We start from the raw sequence: 24778 nt of genomic DNA, 5'->3' as shown, positions 1-24778 counted from the left end.
GAAGAAACCTTGAGAGGAACCAAGACTCAGAAGGAGAACCCATCCTCCTCTGGTCGACACCGGGTAGTAAACATTGTTAGTATAAAGTATTATAGTACAAAAATGGGGAAACAGGTGGAGTTCATGTTTAGTTTAGTTCATGCAGCATCAGCAGCAGCATCAGTGGGGTCAGGATGTGAGGGTGAGGTTTACATGGCGTTGTACAGCATGAAGCTCAATGGTGGTCAAGCCGGTCCAGAGGGCTGGCGGCAGTGGGCACCCGATCAAGGCAGAAAAGGCAGCAGCATCAGACGCACAGGATGGGCAGCTGTTGAACTCGGCAAAGAAAAGAAAGAAAGGAAAAACACACAGAGAGTCAGTTCTGTAATGGGTGACTGATCACAGATTACAGTGTTAGCAGAGCAGCAGAGACTCTGGCAGGTCTGACAGAGAAAACTAATCACCAAAGGCTTGACTATACAAGTAGGTTTTTAGCCTAGACTTAAAGACTGAGGCTGTGTCTGAGTCCCGAACATTAACAGAAAGACTATTCCAAAGCTGGGGGGCTTTGTATGAGAAGGCTCTCCCCCCTGACATAACTTTATTAATTCTAGGTACTAATAGTAATCAGCACCTTGTGATCTAAGTAGACGTGATGGTTCATAATGGGAGAGATGTTCACTCAGGTACTGAGTCCATTTAGAGCTTTATAAGTCCGTAAGAGAATTTTATAATCAATGCGAAATTTAACTGGTAACCAGGGCAAATTTGAGCTGTTACATCTGATAAATATGAATTTTTGATAAAGCTGACAGGTTTAATGTTAACTGACGAAGAAGACAATGATGGGTAAACATCAAAACATAAAGTTTAACTGTATGAATGAATATGGGTTCACTATTAGGCAAACAAAAGGTGCCTGTTACCCTTTTTATTGTGTTGAAAATGCTCATTAATGATTTTAAGACCTAATTAATAACCATAAATAAACTCATTTTAAACCATGTACAAACACTTTATAAGGGTAGTCTTATTTTAAAAAGGTATCGTGATATAATATTTGGCCTTATCGCCCACCAAGCCCATGCTTTGCACTAGACATGGTGACCTCAGGCTCATGTCTGGCTGCTCCAGAGCGTCCTATTCTGTTGGTATTGCTTTTTTTGTGGAGATTATAAAATCGTGCGTAATTGAACACCCTTTTCAGCGATGAACCCAGATACTAGACAGTTTTGGGCCGATTCTGGCTTTCCTACGTGAGTGTTGGTTGACTACCGGGTAGATGTTAGGCATATGGGCCAGAATAGGGCCAGATCCTGGACAGCTTCATACCGTTTTGCCTCGTGTCTACATTTGTGGGACAATTCTGGCATAAATATTGTGGACCAACAATGTAGTTGGGTCAGACTGGGACCAGATTTGGGCCATATCCTGTAGTTCTACTCACTTTACAGTGTGTGGGCCGGATCTGGACTGAGGACCCAGCCACATACTGGGCCAGAATAAACCAAGGATGTGGCCCACAAGTGAGCCAGACAGATTTTGCTAACTGGGAATGCTTCTTGAGGTAGCTGAATTTACTCATTTGAGGCAGCATCATGCAGTGTATCCAACAGAACACACCACTTCATTTGTCACAGTCACTCATTTCTACACTGTGTATCTCATATCGCCTCAGTGTTGCTCACAGCTCATCTTCCCGCTCAAACTCTCGGTCGCGAGGCCTCGGCGGGAAGATCTCTTTGATGTCGAGGCGCGCGCTCGCTCACGCGCAGCCGAGCGAGAGCATCTCACACCGCGCGCGAGCTCAGGCTGGCTGCCAGCAGCACAACGACGGCGAGCCGAGCGTCCGTGATGAGGAGCGAGCCAAGCGACGCTGTCTTTCCTCCCTCCTTCGCCCTCGAATAAAGGCTGGGTTAGCTCTGTCACGGCGGGGGGCTCCGTCCGGAGGATGTTTTAACATGGACCGGGGGTATTCGGCACACGAGCGATGCTGGAGAGGCGCCACTGAGAGGTAGGCTAGGCTGCCACTTGCTGACAGAAGCCTATAGCTAACAATCTCCACTCAGCTCGTAAATACACACACACACACACACACACACACACACATATGTATGTATATATATATATATATATATATATATATATATATATATATATATATGTAACTGTGTCACCTCGTGGACGCTGACTTGCTCTGACAGTAGATTAAACCCGTGATACTTTACAGCACAGCACCAGTCTGGGTTGATATCGACGTTAAAACTTAGCTTTGGCGTGTAGCTGGGGGTGGGCGATATGGCAAAAACATAGTATCATGATACTTCAAGACATTTTGTGATACACAAAAAAATATGCTTCTCGATATTTTTTTAAATCAGTTTGAATAGACCAGCAGTGTCCAACTCAACCATTAAAATGGCCATATTAAAAAATCCCGACAAATCCATGAGCCAGAGAGTATTTATATTTTAATACGCCAAAACGTCAACAGCAAAATATAGCGGCTTGTAGTAAGTCTTCAAATATTAAATGTGAATACTTGATATATTTAGGCCACATTAACTACAGATAGCCTTTAAATCTTTTTAAATGTCCCCAGGATGTTGGTCTGTTAAACCTACCTGTGTGCTTTGATCTGCACACAACATCTTTTCTGCTGTTCATTAATGCTTGGGATCGGTTTCTGAACAGCTGAGTGTTTATAGAGTTTAGCAGCTGGTGTGTTTGGTGATATTGGTAAGTTTGCAATTGGGTAGAAAACCACCGTCCCATAGATTGTTGTTGGGAGTGGGGCACAAATAACGTTGCAGTGCATGCTGGGGATTGTAGTACTGCTGATTGTGAAATGGGCTAATATTAACAGAAAATCAAAATAATTCTGAGGGCCGGATTGGACTGTGCCATGGGCCTGATCCGGCCTGCGGGCCTTGTGTTTGACACATGGGGAATAGACAGAACCCATTAAAAAGTGCTAATAAAAGCTACGAATACAGTGATTTTTATTCCATTTTTCCCATAACGTGGTGCACAAAATCCAGTTAAACAGGGCAAGTTATGCTCTCTTTTTTAATTAAACATGCAGTTGTTCAGTGTTTTTTTTTTTCTTTCTTTAATTTTCCATGGGGAGTAATGTCAGTTTACCATGGGATATCTGTAATGTTTATAACCCATTTGAATAAGATAAGAAATCTCAGTATAAGTGACCGAGATGGGAGTGGCTACTCAGTTTATGCACAGGATTTGCTAAACATAAGAGTAGAAAACATTAAAAACTGTTTAATTGAGCCGTTTTTTGTTTAAACAGCTGTCTTGCTGTCTGCACTGTGTTGTTAGCTTTGTCATTAGCTTGGGAATCCACAGCCAACAGTCAACATCACTGCATAAAATCAAACATTCTTTCGTTGTTTTTCATATTTTAATGCACTGTGTCGTAGACTTGAGGTAGGACAGTAAATATCTGCTTGGTTTTAGCCACAGAGAACACAAGTAAATGCTGCTTTGAGTGCCTCCATACTTAAGAAGGTCCTTTTTCACAGAATGTGAAAGCATTTATTATTTTTTATTTTTATTTGTCATGTTGATTAGCATGGGATTAGTGTAATCTGGGTTATTTCTATGGTTTGTTTTATAGAAGGCAAAAGATGCTTCTAATCCAGTGCGAATAGGGCTGTGATGTGACGTAATTTATCTCAATAATGACAAATATCGTCATATTGCCTACCTCTATATGTAAACCGAATCCAGTCCAAATAGAGCTGTGATGTGACATAATTTTTTCCGATAATGATAAATATCGTCATATTGCCTACACCTACATGTGTCATTAGTCATGTATCTATGGAGGCTGAAAACTGTGTTGAAGCCTCATGTTTGTCCACAGTAAGCTTATCAGTGTTGGGACTGTGTCAAAAAATGAGGTGTGCTGGGTTTGTTCGGCTGGTATCCTGACTTGTCACCTTGTTCTCTTCAGGCCACATAAGGAATACCTGGAAAAAAGAAACCACATACTTTACATTTATGGCATTTAGCAGGTGCTCTTACTTAGAGTGGCTCAAAATTTCAGTCATGTTACAGAGGTAGGCGAAAGTAGCGTTAGGAGTCTTGTCCAAGGTCTCTCAATGTCATACACTGTTAGAAATAAAGGTTCTGTGCAGGTACACTTTTCATTCAACAAGGTACAAAGAATGAAAATGAACCCTTTAAGGTACCTTAAATAAGTTTTTCTAGGGGAAAAGTACAAATTTGCACCTTTTCATAACCGAATATTTTAAACAGAAAAATAAAATAGAAAGGCTGGAGACGAGACGGGGTGTGTGGAGTCAGTACAACTTAGAAAATATAATTTCAATGGATTATGGTACAGTTATGTTCCCGGACTAAAGGTACTGAGATGTACCCTTGAGGGAACCACCCCAGTGACAGTTTCACACCTTTATTTCTGGTATCTTCAATTCGGGGAATATTCTTCCCACTTCAGCCCACTGAGGAAATGGGCCTCGTCTTTTATGCTTCATTTGGTAATCATGTCGGCTGCCTTGTGTGTGTTTTGTTTGGCTTGACTTTGTTTATTTTATCTTTTTTGTCAGTGTTTCTGCTGTTGGATCAAGCACGTTTCTACTTCACACATCTACAATGAAATTGTTGTTCTTGCGATATTGTATCTGCTTTCAATTGGTTGTTGCAGACAGATGCGGAGCGCCGCACACACGTTGTAAGAGTTAAAGAGCCTCATTAACAGCTTGTAAAAATGTGACAGAGTTAATTAGGGAGTACATCTCCCCTCCCCCCACCCCACCCGTACAAATGAAGGACAGGTCCTGTTTCTAATCATTGTGTCCATCAGCGGCGAGGAGATCGCCTGGCTTTCATTCTACACAGATGGCAGCCCAAAGTTCAAAGTCATGTTTTCTCAGTTGGATGTAGAGATACAAACAGGGTTGCACTCATCACATACTAGGGGTAGCCATTCCACCTGTACTATAATGGAAAGCATATACTGCTTTGGGCTAGCTGGTGACTGTTCTAACCAGGGCTATCACAATTATCCAATTAAAATCAATTACTCAATAAAGAAAAACAATAAAAATTTATGCTCTCAATGAATCAGTTAAGTGATTATGGCATGATAAACAGGGCACCCGCTGGCCATTATAAAGCCGTCTTTATCAGACTGAAAATTCTTCACAAGGGGGAGCTATTAGCACTTAAATCATTTTTAAATTCATTATTGAAAAAGAAGAAACCCACCCCAAAGGTATCTCACCAATACATATTTTGTATTTATATTACATACATCATGTAAAATGAACGGTTTGATTTTACACATTGCATGTATATGATGTAAAAGTGTATATGAAGTAAAAGGTTTTATTAAACTATGTCTAGGCTGAACAGCTTGGCAGGTAGCTAACAGGATAACAGGCAGCTTCAGTAATACTCAGCTAGCTTTTACCAAAATCACTGTAAAACTGCAATATCCAAAGTACAGAATATGGCACATAAATGTCTATTACAATCTTTAAATGCCTTAAATGTTCATCGAGTGCATTTACATACACTTAATAATGTGGTAACTGCAGAAACTCAGATTTTGTCAGTAATCCAATTAACATGGTTATATGTACTTGAGTAATCAGATTTCTGCTTTGCAACCAGCCAATAAACTCACTGAAGAAGACGTGACGTAAACGTAATGTAAAACTCGAACTTCATGCCGCAGCATTTTTTAAAAAAAACATTGTGCCACTTTACCTGAAAATATGAATATGCATCATCTAGATTTTGTATTTGGTTTCAGCACCACTCCAAAAATGATTTGCTGCGTCTTGTGGCAACGCTGCTTGCTTATTTCTTGTACCACTGTTCTCTCGCATGCGATCAGACTGAGAAAGCCGAAAGAAATCAGAGTAAGAGCTTACATGCACTGAGAAATCTGAATACTGGGCTAAAATCCAGCTCTCTTTACTGGATTTTTTAATTGGATTTCTAGATCGGAGTATAGTGTTTACATGACCATTTGAATAATCGGATAACTGCAGAAATCCATTTATGATCAGATTATTAAGTGCATGTACATGCACTCATTGTTAGGTAGAGCTGGCCTAAATAGTTTAAAACCCTGTCCGGGAACTGAATGTACATCATCATTAGTTTGGTGCTTTACCATAGAAGCCATATTGAAAATAATGTCCTATAGTGGAAATTGTACTCAGACTTGTTCTCTAATCACTGCCATGTAATGCTATGCAGGGCCACGAAATGACTGGCTCACTTTTTACATCATCATCATTTTCCAACCTCTCTTCATCCCAGCTGTGCCTTTAAGACCGATATAATCAAATCAAATCACGTTTATTGTCACACCTGTCACACAGGTGCACAGGTGCGTGAAAGGTGCATAGCCCCCTTTGTAGTACTAACATATCATTGCTGTCCAATGAAAAACAAGTATCTCCAAAATGGTAACTTTACAGGAGAAGACACTCTTACCAATGTAAGTCAATGTAAAGAGATTTTGTTCCAAGTGATTTTAAAGCATTTCTATTGGTCCATTCATCATGATATTTTTACACAATGTAAAGGACAGCTGGTGTGTTGAAATAATGTAGAAAACTAAAAATCAATAAAAATGGATGATTGCATTGGACGATATGTATTTATATAGGTTAAAATCTAAATATATACACATATACACAATATACACATTAGTATACACCAATGTTGCACAATTCCAATATATACTGTTTTTGTACAGTAATACAATTTATGAAATAACACACATTTGCACATTTGTACACATTCAAAAAGCACTTCAAGCACTTAATTCCAAAGAACTTCAATATAAATGTTAAACTAAACTCTTAAAAAAGATGATTATTTAAGGGTTCTTTAGTAATGACAATGGTTCTCTATAGAACCATGAACACTCAAAGAACAATCTGCATAGCACCAAAATGGGTTCTTCTGTTGTTACTAGCTTGACTGTTACTAGCTATTTAACAATAGATGAACCATTTCTGGTGCTATATAGAACCATTTTCAAAAAGGTTCTATATAGAATCATATACAACACATTCTCCATCAATTGGAAGAACAATTTTACCATGTATGCAAATGGTTCTCTGAGTGTTCATCTTTAGTGTTGTGTTGTCTTTACTAAAGAACCCTTGAAGAACCCTTGAAGAACCATCTTTTTAAGAGTGTACTGTAGGCTGAATAGGTGGATATATGTAAATGTATCAGTTCTCATGACATCACATGCAACTCAAACTGGGCTCTTCTTTCAGCATGGTTTCCATATATAGACTGTATGAACTGGATGGATTTCAGAAAAGTGAAGGAAATTCAGTTTTCCATGATATGGGCCCTTTAAAGGTGACTGATTTACCTGGATTGGGAAGCAGCAGTGCAGAGAACCCAGGCTGACTCAAGGTTTCTGTCAGTGAAATGTCCAGCAGCTGTGTCTGGGCAGCTGTTCAAACACTGAGACTTTGGAGGGTGGTTTGGGAGCACATTGCAGTCGCCTCTGTAATTACAGGGTCACGGTAGCTCCTGGATTTCACATGCACACGTGTGCACCGCCATAAAAACCTGCCACAAAAGATATTCTAAACCAAGCTTTCCCAAAACTTCTCCCAAAGCACTTTACCTGTCTTGTAGCTTTCCATGTCCCCAAGTATTAATCTTAGGCTTTATTAGAGAAACAATGAAGCTGTCTTCAGATCAGTGTGAAAGGGAAACTCCTAAGAGCATCAGTCTTCTCACAGTTCTGTAGGTGCTGTCATGATGGTGGGAGTCTGTCTTAGAAGTCTAGGTTTTTAGTGTCGTTTTGCTTCTCTACTTAAATGGAGTTTCTTAACATGACTAGTGGTACAGGTAGATAATTTACATTTGCATTTACATGCAGTTTACTTTCAGTATTGACAGGCTGAGTCAGCACTTTTGACTTTTTTCTGCTTGTTTTGATGACAGTAACAAAACAATGGATAAATATAGGAGATCAATGAAGGACGGCTTTTCTTTCCATAAAACAAGACTGGATGCACAACAATAACTTCACCAACTGGAAATTGCCATAAAACATATTCCCTGATTGATAACACAAATGTGGTATCAATCAATCAATCATTTTACATTTTTATTTCTTTACGTAATTCATTAATTATATATTTTTTATCCTTATTTTATTTATCAAGTTGCTATATTTACATTTACGGCATTTGGCAGACAAGCGACTTACAATTAGATCATTTTACACAGGTAGGCGAGATAGTTAGGAGTCTTGCCCAAGGACTCTTATTGGTAAAGTGTAGGGTGCTTACCAAGGCGGGGAACTGAACCCCAGTCTACAGCGTAGAAGGCAGAGGTGTTACCCCTATACACTATACCAACCACCAACCACCAAACACTATATCATTGTAATTTAAAGTTTTCATTTTTTAAATCGTTTATTGATTTATTTATGTATATATATATATATATATATATATATATATATATATACATATATTTATTTATTTATTTTTTACTGCTATGATTATAATTACCTTTTTAGCATTTGTTATGTTTTTACTATTTAAATTCTCAATCCCTGATTTCTGTATTGGCTCGGATACATTGTAAATTGTAAAAATTTATTTAAACTCAGTGTACTCTGAGTTTAAATAAAGGTTGGTTGATTGATTGATCGATTGATAAATTGAACATTTTAAATCTGGATTATCAACAGGATGTTTTTACTGCGAGCCAGAAATAATTAACATGTTTTTGTTATCACGACTGACAGCCCTAACAGTGACATGGTAAAAATACCAGGCTATGTTGGAATAGTGTTTTCCACCATGCTGGAGAGAGTTAGTCTGAGAGAGAACGGAGGGCATTCTTCCATTCTCTGGAGCTGAAGTGTGAGATTCCACAGACCAGCTTCAAAAGACCAGCAATAGCCCTAATATGGAAAGAACATGCAGCCAGTCGTGAAGATCAGACTCTGATCTGGTGTTTAGAAGAGGTGGATGAGAAAGACCAAGAGCAGACAGGGTCTTTGAAAATGACTTGACGTGCCAGCGTTGCCTTTGCGGTTGCATAACTTTGGCATGTGAGAAACATTTGAAATTTCTCCCCCTCCCTCTGGAATGAACCTGGGCTGCTGCAGGGAAAATATCTGAAAAATGATTTTGGAAAAAAAAAAAACAAACCGGCTTAACTTGCACAATGTTTGGCAGGTGTTTGTGTGCATGTAGCCTGTCTAATCTATAGACAGTACAGATCAGACTTAACACTTTGCATGTAATGTGACCACTTATCACATCAGTCAGAGTTCCTTTTGTTATCTTAATGACTTAAAATGAGAAAATGTACAGTTACCACTATACAAGTCTGTTTATAGCCACGCCTTAACCTCTCCCTTGTCTGGAAACACAGGAGTGCCTTGTTTCTGATGAAAATTCCTCACTAGCTAAAAAGGTCGTGCACAGCTAAAATAGCACATCTCCCGGTACCATAATATGTAGATTCAGAGTGAATCAGACTATCATTAACCTCTTAAACTGCAGACTTCTTATTTATTTATTAATCTTGAGACTTGGACATATTATTCAATAACTAATACAAATTAATAAAAAATCAATAAACTCAAAGAGGCCATGCATTATAGTGATATTACCAAGTTTAGGGTGAGGCTAAATATGAAAATGGTGGCAAAATACTATCTGATAAAATGCATCCATGTTCAATAATAATAAACAATTTATTATTAAAATGAATCACAAACCTTAAAATTCTTTTGACAAGCAATGTAGTTTAGTAAAAGCAAGTTATGGTTAACAAGCAACATAATAGTCTAAGATTATTAAATGACTAATAAGAGTGTATTGAATTTCCATATAGTATCAAAAAAATCTAAAAAAAAGTTAAGGTTTGAAATCAGTATAATTTTTCTGTGAATGGCATTTTATAAATATGCATATTTACACACCTACACATACATAAACACACATATACAAAAAAAGAAAACTTCTTTTCAAAAAAAAAGTCTTCTCAAAAGATCCTTCATAAACCAAATAACGTTTTACCAGCTATCCCCAGTAGTTGGCGTTGCATTATGGAGCTTAGCTGTAAACCATTCAAGGATCAGAATGTCAAAAAAGTACTGTAGCCAGAATTGTAGGCTCATGGTACTGCTTCAGAATTGTTTTTAAAGAAGCTATCAAACCTGCCAAACCTGCATCTTTCCTTTTTTTATTCCAAAACCTTGCTGCTACTAGACCACAGCCCCACCCCCCAAAAAAAAAAGTACCAACTGACACAAGATGGCATCTGGGAATGTTTTTGTCAGTACTGAGTTTCTTCTGGGTGAGGATTTACATAGAACTTGTTTACTTTCTTTTAATGAATTAGCTGATAACCTTTTTGGAGGACGTGCACTTGCTTCCATATGTACTTGCTTCCGAGTTATTTATTATGGTCACACTTTATTTGGATGGTCTCTTATAGATACTCTACAGATACTTAAATCTTTAACAAACTTTCTGGTGATATTCAATTGATTTCAATTGATTATGGTTAGAGTTAGGACAAGGAGTAAGTGCAGGTTTTGTCTTGAGGTTAGGGTTAGGGTTAGGTTTAGGGTTAGGGACAGGTGTAACAAAATATTTCATACTGAACTTAAAGTTCAGTTGCATTTAATGGAGATTTAGTTGAATGTTAGTTAAAGACAGACCGAGCATTTACACAGTATCTACAGTGGACCATCCAAATAAAGTGTTACCTTTATTATGGATTCTAAAGCAATCAGAATGGGTCTTCGCTTGAGGCCTAAAAAGGTAAATCCTGAATTATATGGTGCGACTAGAGTCTTCTCTATAAGCATGTCCTTAAAATCTCGTCTGATACAACCAGAAATACATCTTAAAGTTTGGAAAGTCGAGACCCCCAAGGATGAAATCAGTATACTGACAGTTAAAACAGTATCACCACAACTGTGGCGAACACCACAGTTAGTGATCAAAACTAGGCATGTGGGTGGATCCTATCAGAGTAAAGTAGGTGGAGGGAGGGGCTTATGCAAATTATTCACCCACACTCTAACGACTAGGCCTTTTTTTGGCAGGGGTTATTTTGTTAGAAGGCAGGCACTGAAAAAGCTCTATTTGAGTACTTTTGTTTACGTTAACCAAACCAGCCTGTGTAGTATATGATTAGATCTCCAGGCCATTTTTAACACAAAAGGTATAAAATATTCTAACACATAAAATTTAATGTAACATTGACCTGAATTGAATTGTACTGAACCTGAAAATGTGTTTTGTTACACTACTAATCAAAACCACCGTGTTTTTTTTTTTACTTGCTAAATTAATACAGATCAGTTAATGTGTGCATCCATAAGTGTGTGTTTTACATATTGTACAATGCATGTGGCTCAATCATAAGCAGAATTATCCATTTTATAATATTTAGTAGCTACTTTTTTCACTAATATTATGTAGTTAGGAGAGTGGGGTAGTGCAACGTGGGCCACATACAGGCCCTTGTAATTTAAAAGGTTAACGTCTTTGTTGTTGTGGATTCTTCATTGGAACTGCAACGTATGGTTCCTCAACTCCAGTGGTAAGAGATAATCTGCGTAAAACCTTTGTTGTACCTGCCACAGACCTGTCTGAACCTGTGTCATTCTCTGCCACCTCCCTCTCATATCTCCACCCACTGCACACTCCGCCGGAGGCTAACAGCTAACAGTCACAGTGATCACGCTCTCATGCCTGGGCAGGAAGGCCCTGTATGGGTTGCGCTCACACTTACACACACAGAGAATCCTGTCTCTAAGCATGCTCGAACAGATCAGTCTTTCAGAGTGAGCCAGACGCCCTGAAGTGTGTGTGTGTGCTTTCACCTCACTGCTGTTTACCTCTCGCCGGTAGCTGTGGCGCGCGTGTGTGTATGTGTGTCTGGATAGCCAGCCCAGCGCCTCGCTGACCACTAGGTCTGACTCTGCCACGTCAATTTGACCATCTCTTCTCTGCTGTCCTGTGAGAAACAGAGGCTTGCACTCCCAGCGCGTGTGTGTGTGGACTCCTGGCCTGCTTGCTCTGTGGAAACTGGAATAAAGAGGTCCTCCTTAAACGACTGGCCTGAGATCAGACCAGTGGCTTTTTTCCCTTCTGAAGGAGCTCAGAAGTGGAGTTTGTTCCTGTCTGCTCTTTTTCACCCTTCACACATGTGGTTTGGATGCAGCAAAGATGAGTGGCTTTCTGTACCGGGGCAGGTAAGGCATTTACCGTCAAACAGAGAAAGAAATGCGGTGCGTAACTCTATAAAGAAAATGACTTTGCAAGGGGGCTTGACTGTTGTGGTTACAGCTTGTCATTTTCGTTTGCAGCACTGCTGTGCCTTGTTTTCTTGTTCACTTTGTGCTGAGTAATAGAAACAACAGAAAATCTGAAGCCCTTTGAGAGGGAGCATGCTGTTTGAATTTCACTACAGATGTCGCCTTTAACTCTTGCAGTAATATGGAACCGGGCAGAATTTGCTCTGTTTAGTCTGCTCACCCTGAACCCTGAAATCATGACGTTGGTTAAGTATTTGCAGAAGTAGATAACAGGATATTTGTTCACTGATTATGTAACATTCTGTGAAAGTCAGACCATCTCAAGTGTTTTAATTCAATAGGCAATGTTCTATTTATGCAACAGGCAACATCATTCATAGTGCCTTTATCAATGATTTGCTATCAGTGTCATGGTTTAAACAGTAATATCATGTCTAGCAAAACTTTTGAGGGTGTAAAGTTACTTTGGTTCCTTTCGCTGGGATTTCCACCTTTAGTATGTAATTACAAGTCTTGCCAGGGTGGTCATGAGGTCACAAGGGTTGCTGTGGACTACAGTGCATTACTGTAGGCCTTCAAAACACTCGGTTGAGAGTAGCTTTGTGTTTGTTTTTGTAGATGCTAAGGAAAAAATGACCTGACTTTGTAGAAAAACAAGAGAAAAACAGGCCTAAGCTACAATATCAGGACTAACATAATGCTTCTGACTTTTAGGTGTTTTTATTTACAGAAGTTTAAAACATTTGAAAGACCAATGCCATTTCTTTTTAGTTACTAGATTAAGGTTAGGATTAGGTTTAGGATTAGGCCTAAACAGTTTGTTTAATCAGATAGGTACTTACTACACTGCCATTCAGAAGTTTGAAATCAGCATTCAGAAACTTGAAATGTGTATTACAGCAGTAGTAAAAGAGTCGGGATGCTAAACTGGCCAGCCTGCAGACCAGAACTGTGACCCATTGAAAATATCTGGCACATTACGAAATGAAAAAATCTGACAATAAAGACCACAAACTGTTGAGCACCTGAAATCCTAGATCAAGTAAGAACAGGAAAACCTTTCACTTTCAAAACTACAGCAATTGGTCTCCTCTGTTCCCAAACGCTTACAGAGTGTTGTTAAAAGAAGAGGTGATGAAACACAGTGGTGAACTTGCCCCCGTCCCAACTTTTTTGAAACGTGTAGCTGGCATCATATTCACAATTAGCATATCGCTGCTGTCGGAACAAAACCTCGTATCTCCAAACTGATATCTGTACAGGAGAAGGAAAAAGCATGCTTTACTTTTAATGTAAGTCAATGGAACCAAGCAATTTTGGTCCGTTTCTTTTGGTCCATTCATCATGAAACTTACACATAACAAAAAAGATAACAGGTACTTTCAAACAATGTCAAAAACTGAAAATCTTGTTCCGACAACAGCAGTATATTTTTCAAAAAACATTAAAAATTCTCAGTTTCAACATTTGATATGATATTTTTGTACAATTTTCTATTAAATACAGGGTTTAAGTGATTTGCACATCATTGCATTCTGTATTTATTTACATTTTTCAGAGCGTCACAACTTTTTATGGTCATTTTGTTTGGATAGAGGGGAATCCTCATAAAAAACTAACTTCTATTACACTAGGCCCATCCCCCAGAACACACACTCTGAGTCACACCTGAGAGGGTGGATCAGCAGACATGCTGAGACTACTGACACACACTCAGTCAGCTGTTAATGGGAGACCATCTGGTCTTGTTCCCTTTCAATTCCACTGTCTCTCTCCCTCAGTCAGTCAGTTTGAGGTGGTATCCCTGATAGTCCTCAGCTCTGCGGGACCTCCTGTGTTTTTAACACTCTGATAGGGATCATGTAAATTAGGCCTGCTCTAAAGCACAGCTCTTTTATTGGCTCTGAGATCAAAGCGAGAGGAGTTAACGGCCGCATCTTTCACACCGTCTGGCCAGCGTTAATGTCTGAGCGCACTTATCAGACGAGTGTGACTAATTCACTTCTAATAGCTCTCATTTGAAAGGAAGAGATCAGTGGTGTGTTGAGGTCGCTGGGTATGGAACGGTGAGTAGACTTGATATGTCTGATTTATAGACAGTAGATGGTTTAAACCAAGGCTTTGGAGCTGTTTTATGCTTAATTATAGATATATTGGTATAGAAAAGCACTCCTCAAAACAGAGGCTCATCAGGAAAAAACACCTGAAGGTCCCTGAGTTTTTTAAAGGAATGCTTCAGCATTTTTAACCCCAATATCAATTTGTCCCATTGAAAAGCATAAAACTTCAAACATTAATGTTATCAACTAAAGAAAATCAGCGATGGAATCATCTATATTATTGTTCATGGCAAGCAACCATGGGCTACAGATGCAGCAGATAGAGGTTAGGGTGAAAAAGGCTTTAAAGAACTTTCCGTTGAAAGGTCCTTTAGGAACCCTTTTTGGCCCCTTTATTTTTTAAAGTGTGCACTCTTAAAAAAGATGGTTCTGCGAGGCTTTAGTAAATGGAATGGTTCTATTTAGAACCATGAGTCCTATATAGAATGATTTCATGCTTAAATGTTTCTTTGCATGATGAAATCGTTCTTCAGATTGATTGAATGTGTTGTATATGATTCCGTATAGAACCTTGTGAGAATGGTTCTATATAGCACCAAAAAGCGTTCTTCTATTGTTACAAGCTCAACATTGTAACAGTGGAAGAACCCTTTTTTGGTGTTATATAAACCATTTTCAAAAAGGTTCTATCTAGAACCATGTACAACACATTCTCCGTCCATCTGAAGAAATATGTCACATGCAAAGAACTATTTAAGCATGAAATGGTTCTATATAGAACTCATGGTTCTAAATATGACCTTCCACTTTACTAAAGAACCCTGGAAGAACCATCTGTTATAAGAGTGTACATGTCTAGTACAAATGGGTGGGTAAGAGTTCCTGTGCACAGTATTTTGGATAGCGATCTACTAAGTCATTTATTTTGGTCACGATTTCATATTAAAGGTAAAAAACAAGTGTTCTTTGGTGACTATTTTGCCTCACAACACTCTGCATGTACCTCTTTGCCACCACAGATGTATATAATAAAATATGTTTTGAGTTAAAATCTCATTTTGGAACTATTGTAAAACAATGTTCCAAGTATTAGGCAACATATTGTAACAATTGTATTTGAAAACTTTCTGTGAGGCAGCAGATTTAATGCTTCAGACGTCTGGTTCCTATTACCACAACTGTGAACAATTCCGAGCTGGTAAGGCTGCGTTTAGATTTAAGAGCATATTCCGCCCAAAATGCCATTATGTCCTACGGCAGGATCCTAATTCATCTGGCTCTGTTCAGTCCGCGGTGGAAAGCGTTTTTCTGCCACGGATCCACACAGATTGAGTTAAAAATTGTTAAAATTTAGCAGAAAAGCTTCGCTTCCAATCGCTACCAATCAGAAAAGAGGGTAAATCAAACTGAACTGGAGAGTGAACACAGGTTGTACAGTAAGACAGTTTTGCTCGCATTAGCAATTTAAAAGACATTCAGGTCGAAGATGAATATTAATTCATGGCATGTGTGTCATCCTGTACACAGAGGTTTGCTAAAAAGCTTGTGAAGTAAATGATGAGTCCCCTTCACCCCGTAGCTTAGTGAGTAGATAACTTTAATGTAGAAAAACGCTGTGTCTCTTTGTTGGTTGTGCTGTTAAGGCCTTGCTAAAGTTTGTTAATGTTTACATGGACTGATTAGGTAGAAATACACCTGGTAAAAGTGCAGTAAGTGCTAGTTCCTTCAGTCTGTCCATTTAGTGATGTGAGACGGGAAGTCAATCCTATGTGAACTAAGCACTTCACGTAAAACCAATCTGAATGACTTTGTTTACATCTTGGATTTCATTCCTTAGTTAAGTACTTTACATGTGCTCTTCTTCTAGCACACCCATATTCGTTCAGTTCTGTTGTGTTGAGCTCTGAGGATTACTCATTCAGCTAAAATAGGACATCTACACTCATGTTAACATGAGGCATGTGACATTTGGGAGCAAAGAAACATTCAAGTGATTCATTCACTGCACTGACTTCTTGCTTGCCTAATGTCATGCAATATAGTAATACAGTTATATTGAGTGAATATGGAATCATTAATAAGCCATGTAGTCGGTAGGTATCGGTGTAGGTTTTCCAGACTAATTCCACCATAATGTACCGCATATATCTGGCCCAGTATTCAGTTTTACATACTTACACCGATTTGTGCTGATGATCTGCAATTTGATCCATTGATGCCATCGAGTACCGATCAATGAGGATGTGCTCTGAATGTCAAGGGAGTGAGTGACTAAGCTAAATGAACCCGGCACTGAGTGAGTATTAAGCAGACAAGAGCTTATCTGTATTTCTTAGTCCTGTAGTTTCTTGAAATAAACCTGTTCTAAGCTACCGCCTTCACTGCAGACTGATGAGGTTTAGTCATATTGTTATTCACTGTGAAATCCCTTATTTTGTATATAACAGTAACCTTGTGAAAGCATGTAACCTTGTAACCTGTGTAGCAGAAGATTTCATACTGCTCCCTAAGAAGGACCATATCCCATAACAAGAACAGTGAGATTTAAAGGGATATCCAACTAAAACCTTTATATATTTTTTGGCAGAGTAACAAGTCGATCGCACAGTTTTTAAAAACATGCTAAAATTTTCAGTTGTATTTGGGTTTCTTGTCCTTGCTGTTCGGTTCCAGTGGTGACAATTTGACGTTTGAAAAGTTGGTACATTTCAGTGTAGGTGCTTAAATGGTCTCATCTTAACAAGATCTAAGCCACTAGCAGCCACAAAGCATAATTCAAATGTGCATTCATATCTCATCAATAAAGCCACATACTGTGTAGAGAATCATTAATAATCTTTCGATTAATTCAATTATATTCACCTCATGATCTCAGTAATAACATAAATGCAGGATTCTTTGTAACAGCAGTTAAAGCAGATGTAGCCTTATTATGGCCTTATAATGCCACAGAAAGGGGGGATTCCACAGATTTTCACAAAATTCTGGATAATTAAGTCATTGAGATGGAAACAAAGTCCTTCAGAGTAGTTTAATGTGAAATGTTTCATTGTAGAGGAACGTACTGACTCTTTACAGTGGTGCTGATAGGAACCAGGGGTCACAATGTCTGCAACACAAATATAGCCATTTTATTTACTATCAGAAATGCTCAGTGAACCTACACATGTCCGCTGAGTTTATATGTAATGTTGATAATGGTGAACAAGTGGTACATCCAACAAATATGTATATTTTTGGGCCACTAGTTTATGCTGCATGTAGCTCTCTGCCATGCCTGGATTCAAAAACTAAATTATATAAAAACTATTACAGTACAGTGTATCAGATTTCAGGCTTTTTAGGTCAACCATTTAATGCAATAGCTTACTGTGAGTTAGCTTTTAGTGGCATTAAACACTTTGAATATCTGGTTCCTGTCACCACAGCTGTGAATGATACTTATTCAGGAAGTTTCTCTAAAACGGGGCATTTCATATCAATCACGCTGAATGACTTTGTTTACATCTCAACAATATAAATAAGCTGAAACTTGAGTCCAAAGATAGGGTCACATAGCTATCCCACTTTACATTTCTAACAGTGTGAAACATATAGAAGCTGCTGATTTACGCTCATCACTTCCTAAATTTGACAAAACTGAATTAAACTAAGTCTTCCTCTGACAAATAATGGAGATGCTAGTTAAGCAGGGAAAGATCTGCTGTTGTTTCTGATGTGCTCTTCATGTCTTCCTAGAAAGATGCTGTTGCTGTAGCTGTGTGAAAAATCAGGCAGCTGATTTGTTTTATGTTGGAGTTTCCCTTTAGTGTTTTAGAAACTTTTAGTGACAGTTGTGCCAAAAAGTTGTCACCCACGACTATGATTGCTTAGTAGACTTCGAGAATAAAATCATAAAATCATAATATTTCGAGAAAAAAGTCGTAATATTTTGGGAAAAAAGTCGTAATATTTGGAGGAGAAGGTGGGCTGCTGTACTGTAGGGGGCTGCCATAGCACTTTGGGGTCTTGGTTGCTGTACTGGCATCAGAGTTCCACACAGATCTGTCTGCTTGTGACTCTATGATTTTAATTATCATTCTTATTGTCTGTGAAACTTCATGCCCTCTTTGAATGGTGTGGAGATGTAGCCCCCGATAGCCGTGTAGACGACCCTGTCTGCGATTCTCCTTCAACAACACAGACAGACAGTTTCCTCCGAGTCCGTCTGGCTCTTTATTCTAAATAAACACAGTTTCCTGCTCAGCTGTTTCAGCTGTTTCAGCCATGTCTTATACTAATAACAGTCTAGTACTGATGTGCCAGGATAGACAGGGAGCCTGAGTATTTCTTTATGGGTGAAATCGATATGAAAGTATAACTCCAGCAACTCCTCAATGCCCTTCATTGTATGACTTTTTTCTTAAAATAATACTATATTAAAATAAAACTTTATTCTCGAAGTCTACTATTTTTATTTTTATCAACAGTGGCTGTAAAACACCGTTGTACTTAAGCATTAAGAATTAAGGCCTATAGAAAGAAACTGGCTCTTAAAGACATCCAGGTCACTTGGCTAGAGTGTTCAGGTACCCTAGTTCAGACCAGCGTTCTCAGCCTCCATGCAACTCAGGGGTGGAGGGTGGTGCTAACATGCAAAACCACTATTCAGTACTGATCCAGCACACCTGTCTGTACTTGCTTGATTAGCTTGATTATTGTAACTGAAGCAAGCTTATTTGAATAGGTCTTGTTCAAAAGCCAGCAGTTACAATAGCTCAACAGAAGTGTTTGAAGAATAGACTGGAAAAATAGTCCACAGAATAGTCCACAGCTGGAAAATTAGCTTCTGTTGATTTCACCTAAGATGATTTGGTTGTGCATGAAGCCAAATTATAAGCTATCATTGAATCACTAACTAGTGAGCTAACTATTATCTCTAAATCTAACATAACACTAGCACTGTTTCAAACAATAAAAAAGCCAGACACAAACTGTGACAGAAAGAGACTGGTTTGTTTACAAAGCTGGTTAGAGGCCTCTTCTTTTACTCAGTGCTTAGATAGAGTTAGTAATGTGTCATGTGTGAAGGAGTAGTCTCATTGAGCTGGCTCTTTAAGGTGAATATCAGGAGCTTATCTGAAACAGTTGTTTTATTTTTTATTATTTGTTAATGAAGTAATTGAAGATTCATTAGTGCTCTGCAGGTCTAATGCTGTTAAATCTCATTCTGTACAACTTTGATTGAAATGCAGTCAGTGAAATTTCCTGTCAACTTATGCCTTGTTCAGTATCTGTTAATGCTTGGAGCCAAATTTAGTCATGAAGATGAGTCGTGTGTTTGACTCTAGGTAGCATGAGGCGTGGGTGTGATTGCATTGCTGTTTGATATGCTGATATATGGTGTGTATCATCTTGCTGTTTTTAGCTTCTTGTTGGTTTTATATTTTTAGTACAAACACAATGCAAAGTAATGTTAAATCAGGAAGTTATAGCAAGTCATACGTCATAATTGATTTTTGAAAAAACTGGCAGTGCTACTGAACTGTTTAGAAGTCAAATGAGCAGCTCTGATCTAACTCACTAAACATAGCAATTATTCTCATCAACATTTGGAGACTTGCTGCTCATTTTTGTGTAACAGAGCACTGGTTTTCATCTCTCCTTCTGGGGACCCACTGCCCTACACAGTTACAGCTATCCTCTGCACCGACACAACCCATCCAGCTCATAAAGTACTTATCAAGCTCTTTGAGAGCTGGATCAGGTGTGTTGGGGCAGAGATTATCTGAAACTGTGCATGGCAGTGAGTTCCTAGGACTGAAGTTGTAAACCTCTGTAATAAAGGACCAAATCCCCTCTATTTTGCGTCATTTAAAATGAATTTTTAACCCCTTGGGGCAACTCAAACAACGGTTGGTACAAAAGCATAGTGTATTGGAATAATATGGGTAGTGATGCATGAAGAAAAGAAATATCAGCATCCAACAGTTGTTTAGATTTGACTGATATATCAAACCGATATCTGATTTTGTATTAATTGTACTCTGGAAAAGCAGAATATTCAGGCTGGGTGCAAAGATGTCTGCATTTCATTCATTTTACTGCATCTGTAACGTAAAAATAATCCAGGTGAACCTTGTTGTAGTTTCTACATTTTATAAATGTAGAAAAAACTGCATATTTGATTACTATGAAGGCATAATTAGTCCTGTTTAATTGCATTTACTGCTGTATGTGAAATGTTGAAAACAAATCATTGGATTCATAGTTTTTGATATTGTTTTTAAAAACATGGCACTATTTTGCCTGTTCAGACAACACATATCATGTACTGTGAAAGCATATGTTTCTGCCATATAAGTATAAGTGACCCTTATTAGTCCCACAACGGGGAAATTTCACCTCTGCATTTTGACCCATTTGTGCAGTGAAACACCACATACACACTAGTGAACACACACACAAGGGGGCAGTGAGCACACTTGCCCGGAGCGGTGGGCAGCCCTATCCACAGCACCTGGGGAGCAGTTGGGGGTTAGCTGCCTTGACTCAAGGGCACCTCAGTCACATACTCAGGGGATCAAACCAGCAACCTTCGAGTCACAAGGCTGGCTCCCTAACCTCCAGCCCATGATCCCCCTCCTTTAATGTCCATATGTTTGCTGATCAAAGCAGAGTTTAGTGTTGATTACCTCTTTAACAGACTATTTATCTCAGTAGATTTGACTCTGTAGAAACATAAGCATGTGTGAATTCTAACTGGCTCTGTGACACTGTGTTTCAGACACTGTGGTGGGAGTAGGGAGGTCGTTAAGACCAGGTCCAATATGAATGGTGAGTACACACTTACATAACTAAGACACTGCATCTTTTCACATTCACATTTCACATTCGAGCACAGTTCTTTCACATGCAAGCAGTTTAACTTTTCTTTGTTCTTCCTGGTCTCTCGCCCTTTCTCTCATGCCTCATCGTTTTCTCTCCCTCAAGTGTTCTCTCGCCCCCTGCCTCTCCACTTAACGTTCCTCCTCTCCTACCTCTCTCCCTTTATGTCAGTACGTGTTTGTACTTTTGTTAATAAAAACATGACGCTAATGGCTGTCTAAACATGAGTTATATGAAAGTTCTACCAAAAAAACGTCCATTTACGCTCGACTCCAGCGCAGCCGCGTTTGGCAGTTTTCTGGAATGGTGTTGTGCAATGTCTCCTTACCGCGCACCAGGCTCCAGGCTCACTTCCAGTACACATCACTGGCACGTATTAAATAAAAGGCCTTTAATAAGCTCTAATGAGACCCGTGCAGGGATTTTTTAAAGAACTGTAAGAAGTCCCTGCTCTGCCAATACTGCTGTGATTATGCCCTCAGGGACCTCTCCTCTCCTCCTGCTTGGGGAAAAAAAGAAACACATCATTGTAGCCCTGTGAGGCCTTTCCTGGAATTTTCCTTGGTACCTTTTTTTTCAACAGAAATGGTTTGGCACTATTCAGCTATACCCCCTGGTTCTATTTTAAGAGGGATCTGGATGTGTGTATGTGGCTACAGTGTGTATATGTGTGTTAGACTGAGGAGCTGACCTTTACGCCCCATATAAAACAAATCATTAACTCTATTAGGTCTCACAGCATTATTCAACCATAAAACAGAAGTGCTTTTACCCAAAAATTAAGAAGGGAGTATATGGTCACATTAACAAAAGGTCTATGCTGATCTATTTCACAGATTTCTCCCGTGATGAAACTGAGAAAGGCCCTCCGCTACACACCCACAGCCTGCGGGAGTTTGAGCAGGTAGGTGCTTCTCTTTGCTTTCCAACTAACCAGAGGTACATTGACCATCTGATATTTATTGTATGTTACAATGGGTACTATCAGAATTTTGACAGTTACATTCTCATTGGCTATCTGCAGACACGTCTGTGCGTCAAAAACCTGTTTAAGTTGTGTGATTTGTGCAAAGTGACAACAACAAACCTTTAAGAGCAAGATATAGTCACTGGATTGAAAAAGGTTTTTGAAGTTCACAGCATCAAGTCTTTAAAAGTTCTTCGGGACTTTTCTTTGAAGAATTCAGTGGCTGGTAAATTAGATTTCTCTGATGTTTACCGATGCATACCAATTTGTTTCTTATGGGTCTGTTTTTGATGTACTGCTGCTTTAATTCTTGTGCATGGTTGATTATTTTGCATGTCAGTCAAACGGCCCCTTCCTGTCAAAGTAGGATGTTGTTGGCCACGTTAAGCGACTAATCCCAGCAGACTCTCTGATGATGGGAAGAAGTCTGGCTTGTAGAATTACTACTTCTGTGTCTCACTACCAATAAACCTATTTGTGCTCTGTCCACAAAGGCACTGTGTCATGGCTTTTGCCAAAGCTTTAAAGCTTTAAAAGACATGGGAGAAAGTTATTATACAACCTGAGGAAAAGTTGCAGTGGTTTTTGTTTAGGATTGCTACATACCATTGAGTGTCTAGTTTAAAATGCTGTGCTAAAGCTGCGTTCCAAAGCCTAGGCTGCGGCCGAGGTAGTGCGGGTCCTCAGTAGGACTGTCCTATGAAGACTCCTCCTTAGTAGCCTGTTGGTCACACAAACAGAACAGCACTAACGAGGCTGCATGGTCACGTCACCAGAGCGGTGCGAAACTCATGAGAGAAATGGAGCCGCAGCATTGAGTTTATTGATTTTTTCATTTCTTCACAGAAATGGAGGAGATGTTCTTATGTAGTACGATAAACTACACATACACAAATACTGCTAAATAAAATACGATATGTGGACGATATCCGATATGGACAAATGCTTTAATTAATCAGTGATTTTACACTTTATAAGGTACAACGACTTTGTTTTCTGCCATTTTTGTTGTGCTTTTTTTTTCTTCATGTCGTTCACAGAGAACTGTGGGTAACTGAAGGCCTGGAAGGATACATCTGGTGCGTCCTTGAAATCACTCCGAATGTAGACTGTATTTCTAGGCTGTATACGAAGGGTCCTTCGCTTTGGAACAGCCTGTCATGACATAGCGGCCGAGAAATGCAGCCTAGACTTTGGAGCGCAGCTATTGTTATGGCATAATTAGGCAGGTTAGCAACAATGAAATAACAAAAATGAATTTGTCTCCATGCAAACATTAGCTCAATTACACAACAGAAAGCTACACCTGATCTATCTTAACAGTGTGTCCATTCACACACATAGAAACAAATGTCATTGTAAGGTAATAACACACTCTAATTTTTCACAAAACCTGACTTGATTGAGATTTTTGCCAATGTTTTGTAAAGCTTGGCAAACTTTATTTTGCTGAGTTCAACAGTTACTGCGAAAGAACACATTTGCGCTCGGTGCATGCCTGGGTCAGTACCCTACCAGCTTGATGAAAACCATTTATCTGGTCTTAGAATGCTGTTCTTTGTGTTTGCACATGTTTTGTGTGTGGAGACAGAGCAAAACTGAAGCACATTCCCCTGCTGTGTTCTCCATGAAAGACACTATTAACATCATCATCCTCTGAATAACATCATCTGACTGTTCCAACAACTCAGTGTACACTGAAAATCATGCATTGAATTTACTTGATTCCAATTTGTGTATCATTTCCACATGCGTAAAACATATTAATGTTTATATAATGCTGATGTAATGTGATTCATTCATGTGGAAATAGTGTCCACATTAGACTCGAGCAAATTGAACGCATCAATGCGTTTCATTTCAGTATCTGTTTGAGTCAGCGGCTGCTTCCACACCAAAAAGGCGCTCTGGTGAAAAACATCAGCATTGGCAAGTTCTTTCAAGTGTTGTCTCTTCTGCTCATACTCAGACTTACCGTAGCGCAGTGAAAGACGCAGGAATCTCTCAAGCTTCCCAGCAACTGAGCTTACACAAATACAGCCATCCAACTGTGTCTGATTTGCTAAGGCCTTTGCAGCTGGGTTGTATGGACTCTCATAAAACAGACTCATGAACAGAGGGGGGATCAGCAAAGGTCTGATCCGCTGAACAGGCGGCTGGGTCCAATCTGCATGCAGAATGTTTTCTGGGACGAGAGCCAACCTGTTATGGCTATGATATAACTTCAGCGTTGCTCCCTTCAATTACCAGAGGCCTTGGTGAAAGACTGCAATTTTTCTTTTCGAGGAGAAAGGCGTATGTGTGCGTGCGATTTTCTTTTCTTTGTGGAGCTTTCATGACATCAACTACATTAGTTTATATCACTTCACGTAGGCCTGTGTGTGCAAATGTCAAAAAAATCCACAAAATTTCCCTTTTATTCTGAATCTGTACACTACATTTTCCATATTGTGACTTCACCAAAGGTTTTTAATGTACATGTGATAGTTTACAGATTGACTCGTGCTCAGTCTTAAAGGAAAAGGTGCCGAAAGGGTACTTTGGAGTAATGCCATACAGGAACCATCCTCAGTCACA

The 24778-nt window shown here is 39.1% G+C and overlaps 1 protein-coding gene across 2 annotated transcripts in view; it reads left to right on the top strand.

Moving 5' to 3' along the window:
* Positions 1-1791: 1791 nt before the first annotated feature.
* Positions 1792-24778, top strand: part of LOC118815359 (phosphodiesterase 4D interacting protein) — a 133740-nt gene continuing 110753 nt past the window's right edge. The window contains exons 1-3 of one of the 2 annotated variants that reach the window (XM_036581422.1): positions 1792-1993; positions 21134-21183; positions 22071-22138. In XM_036581422.1, coding sequence (XP_036437315.1) covers positions 1941-1993; positions 21134-21183; positions 22071-22138 — 171 coding nt within the window. In that variant the 5' untranslated portion in view covers positions 1792-1940. Of the gene's footprint in view, positions 1994-11717; positions 12245-21133; positions 21184-22070; positions 22139-24778 lie in introns of those variants that run through there. The other variant, XM_036581423.1, reaches the window with a different exon arrangement.

The sequence above is a fragment of the Colossoma macropomum genome, unplaced genomic scaffold, assembly GCF_904425465.1.
Source record: "Colossoma macropomum unplaced genomic scaffold, Colossoma_macropomum, whole genome shotgun sequence".
NCBI classification, from domain to species: domain Eukaryota; kingdom Metazoa; phylum Chordata; class Actinopteri; order Characiformes; family Serrasalmidae; genus Colossoma; species Colossoma macropomum.
The sequence above is the reverse complement of the archived record's forward strand: the minus strand, read 5'-3'. Positions and strand labels throughout refer to the sequence as shown.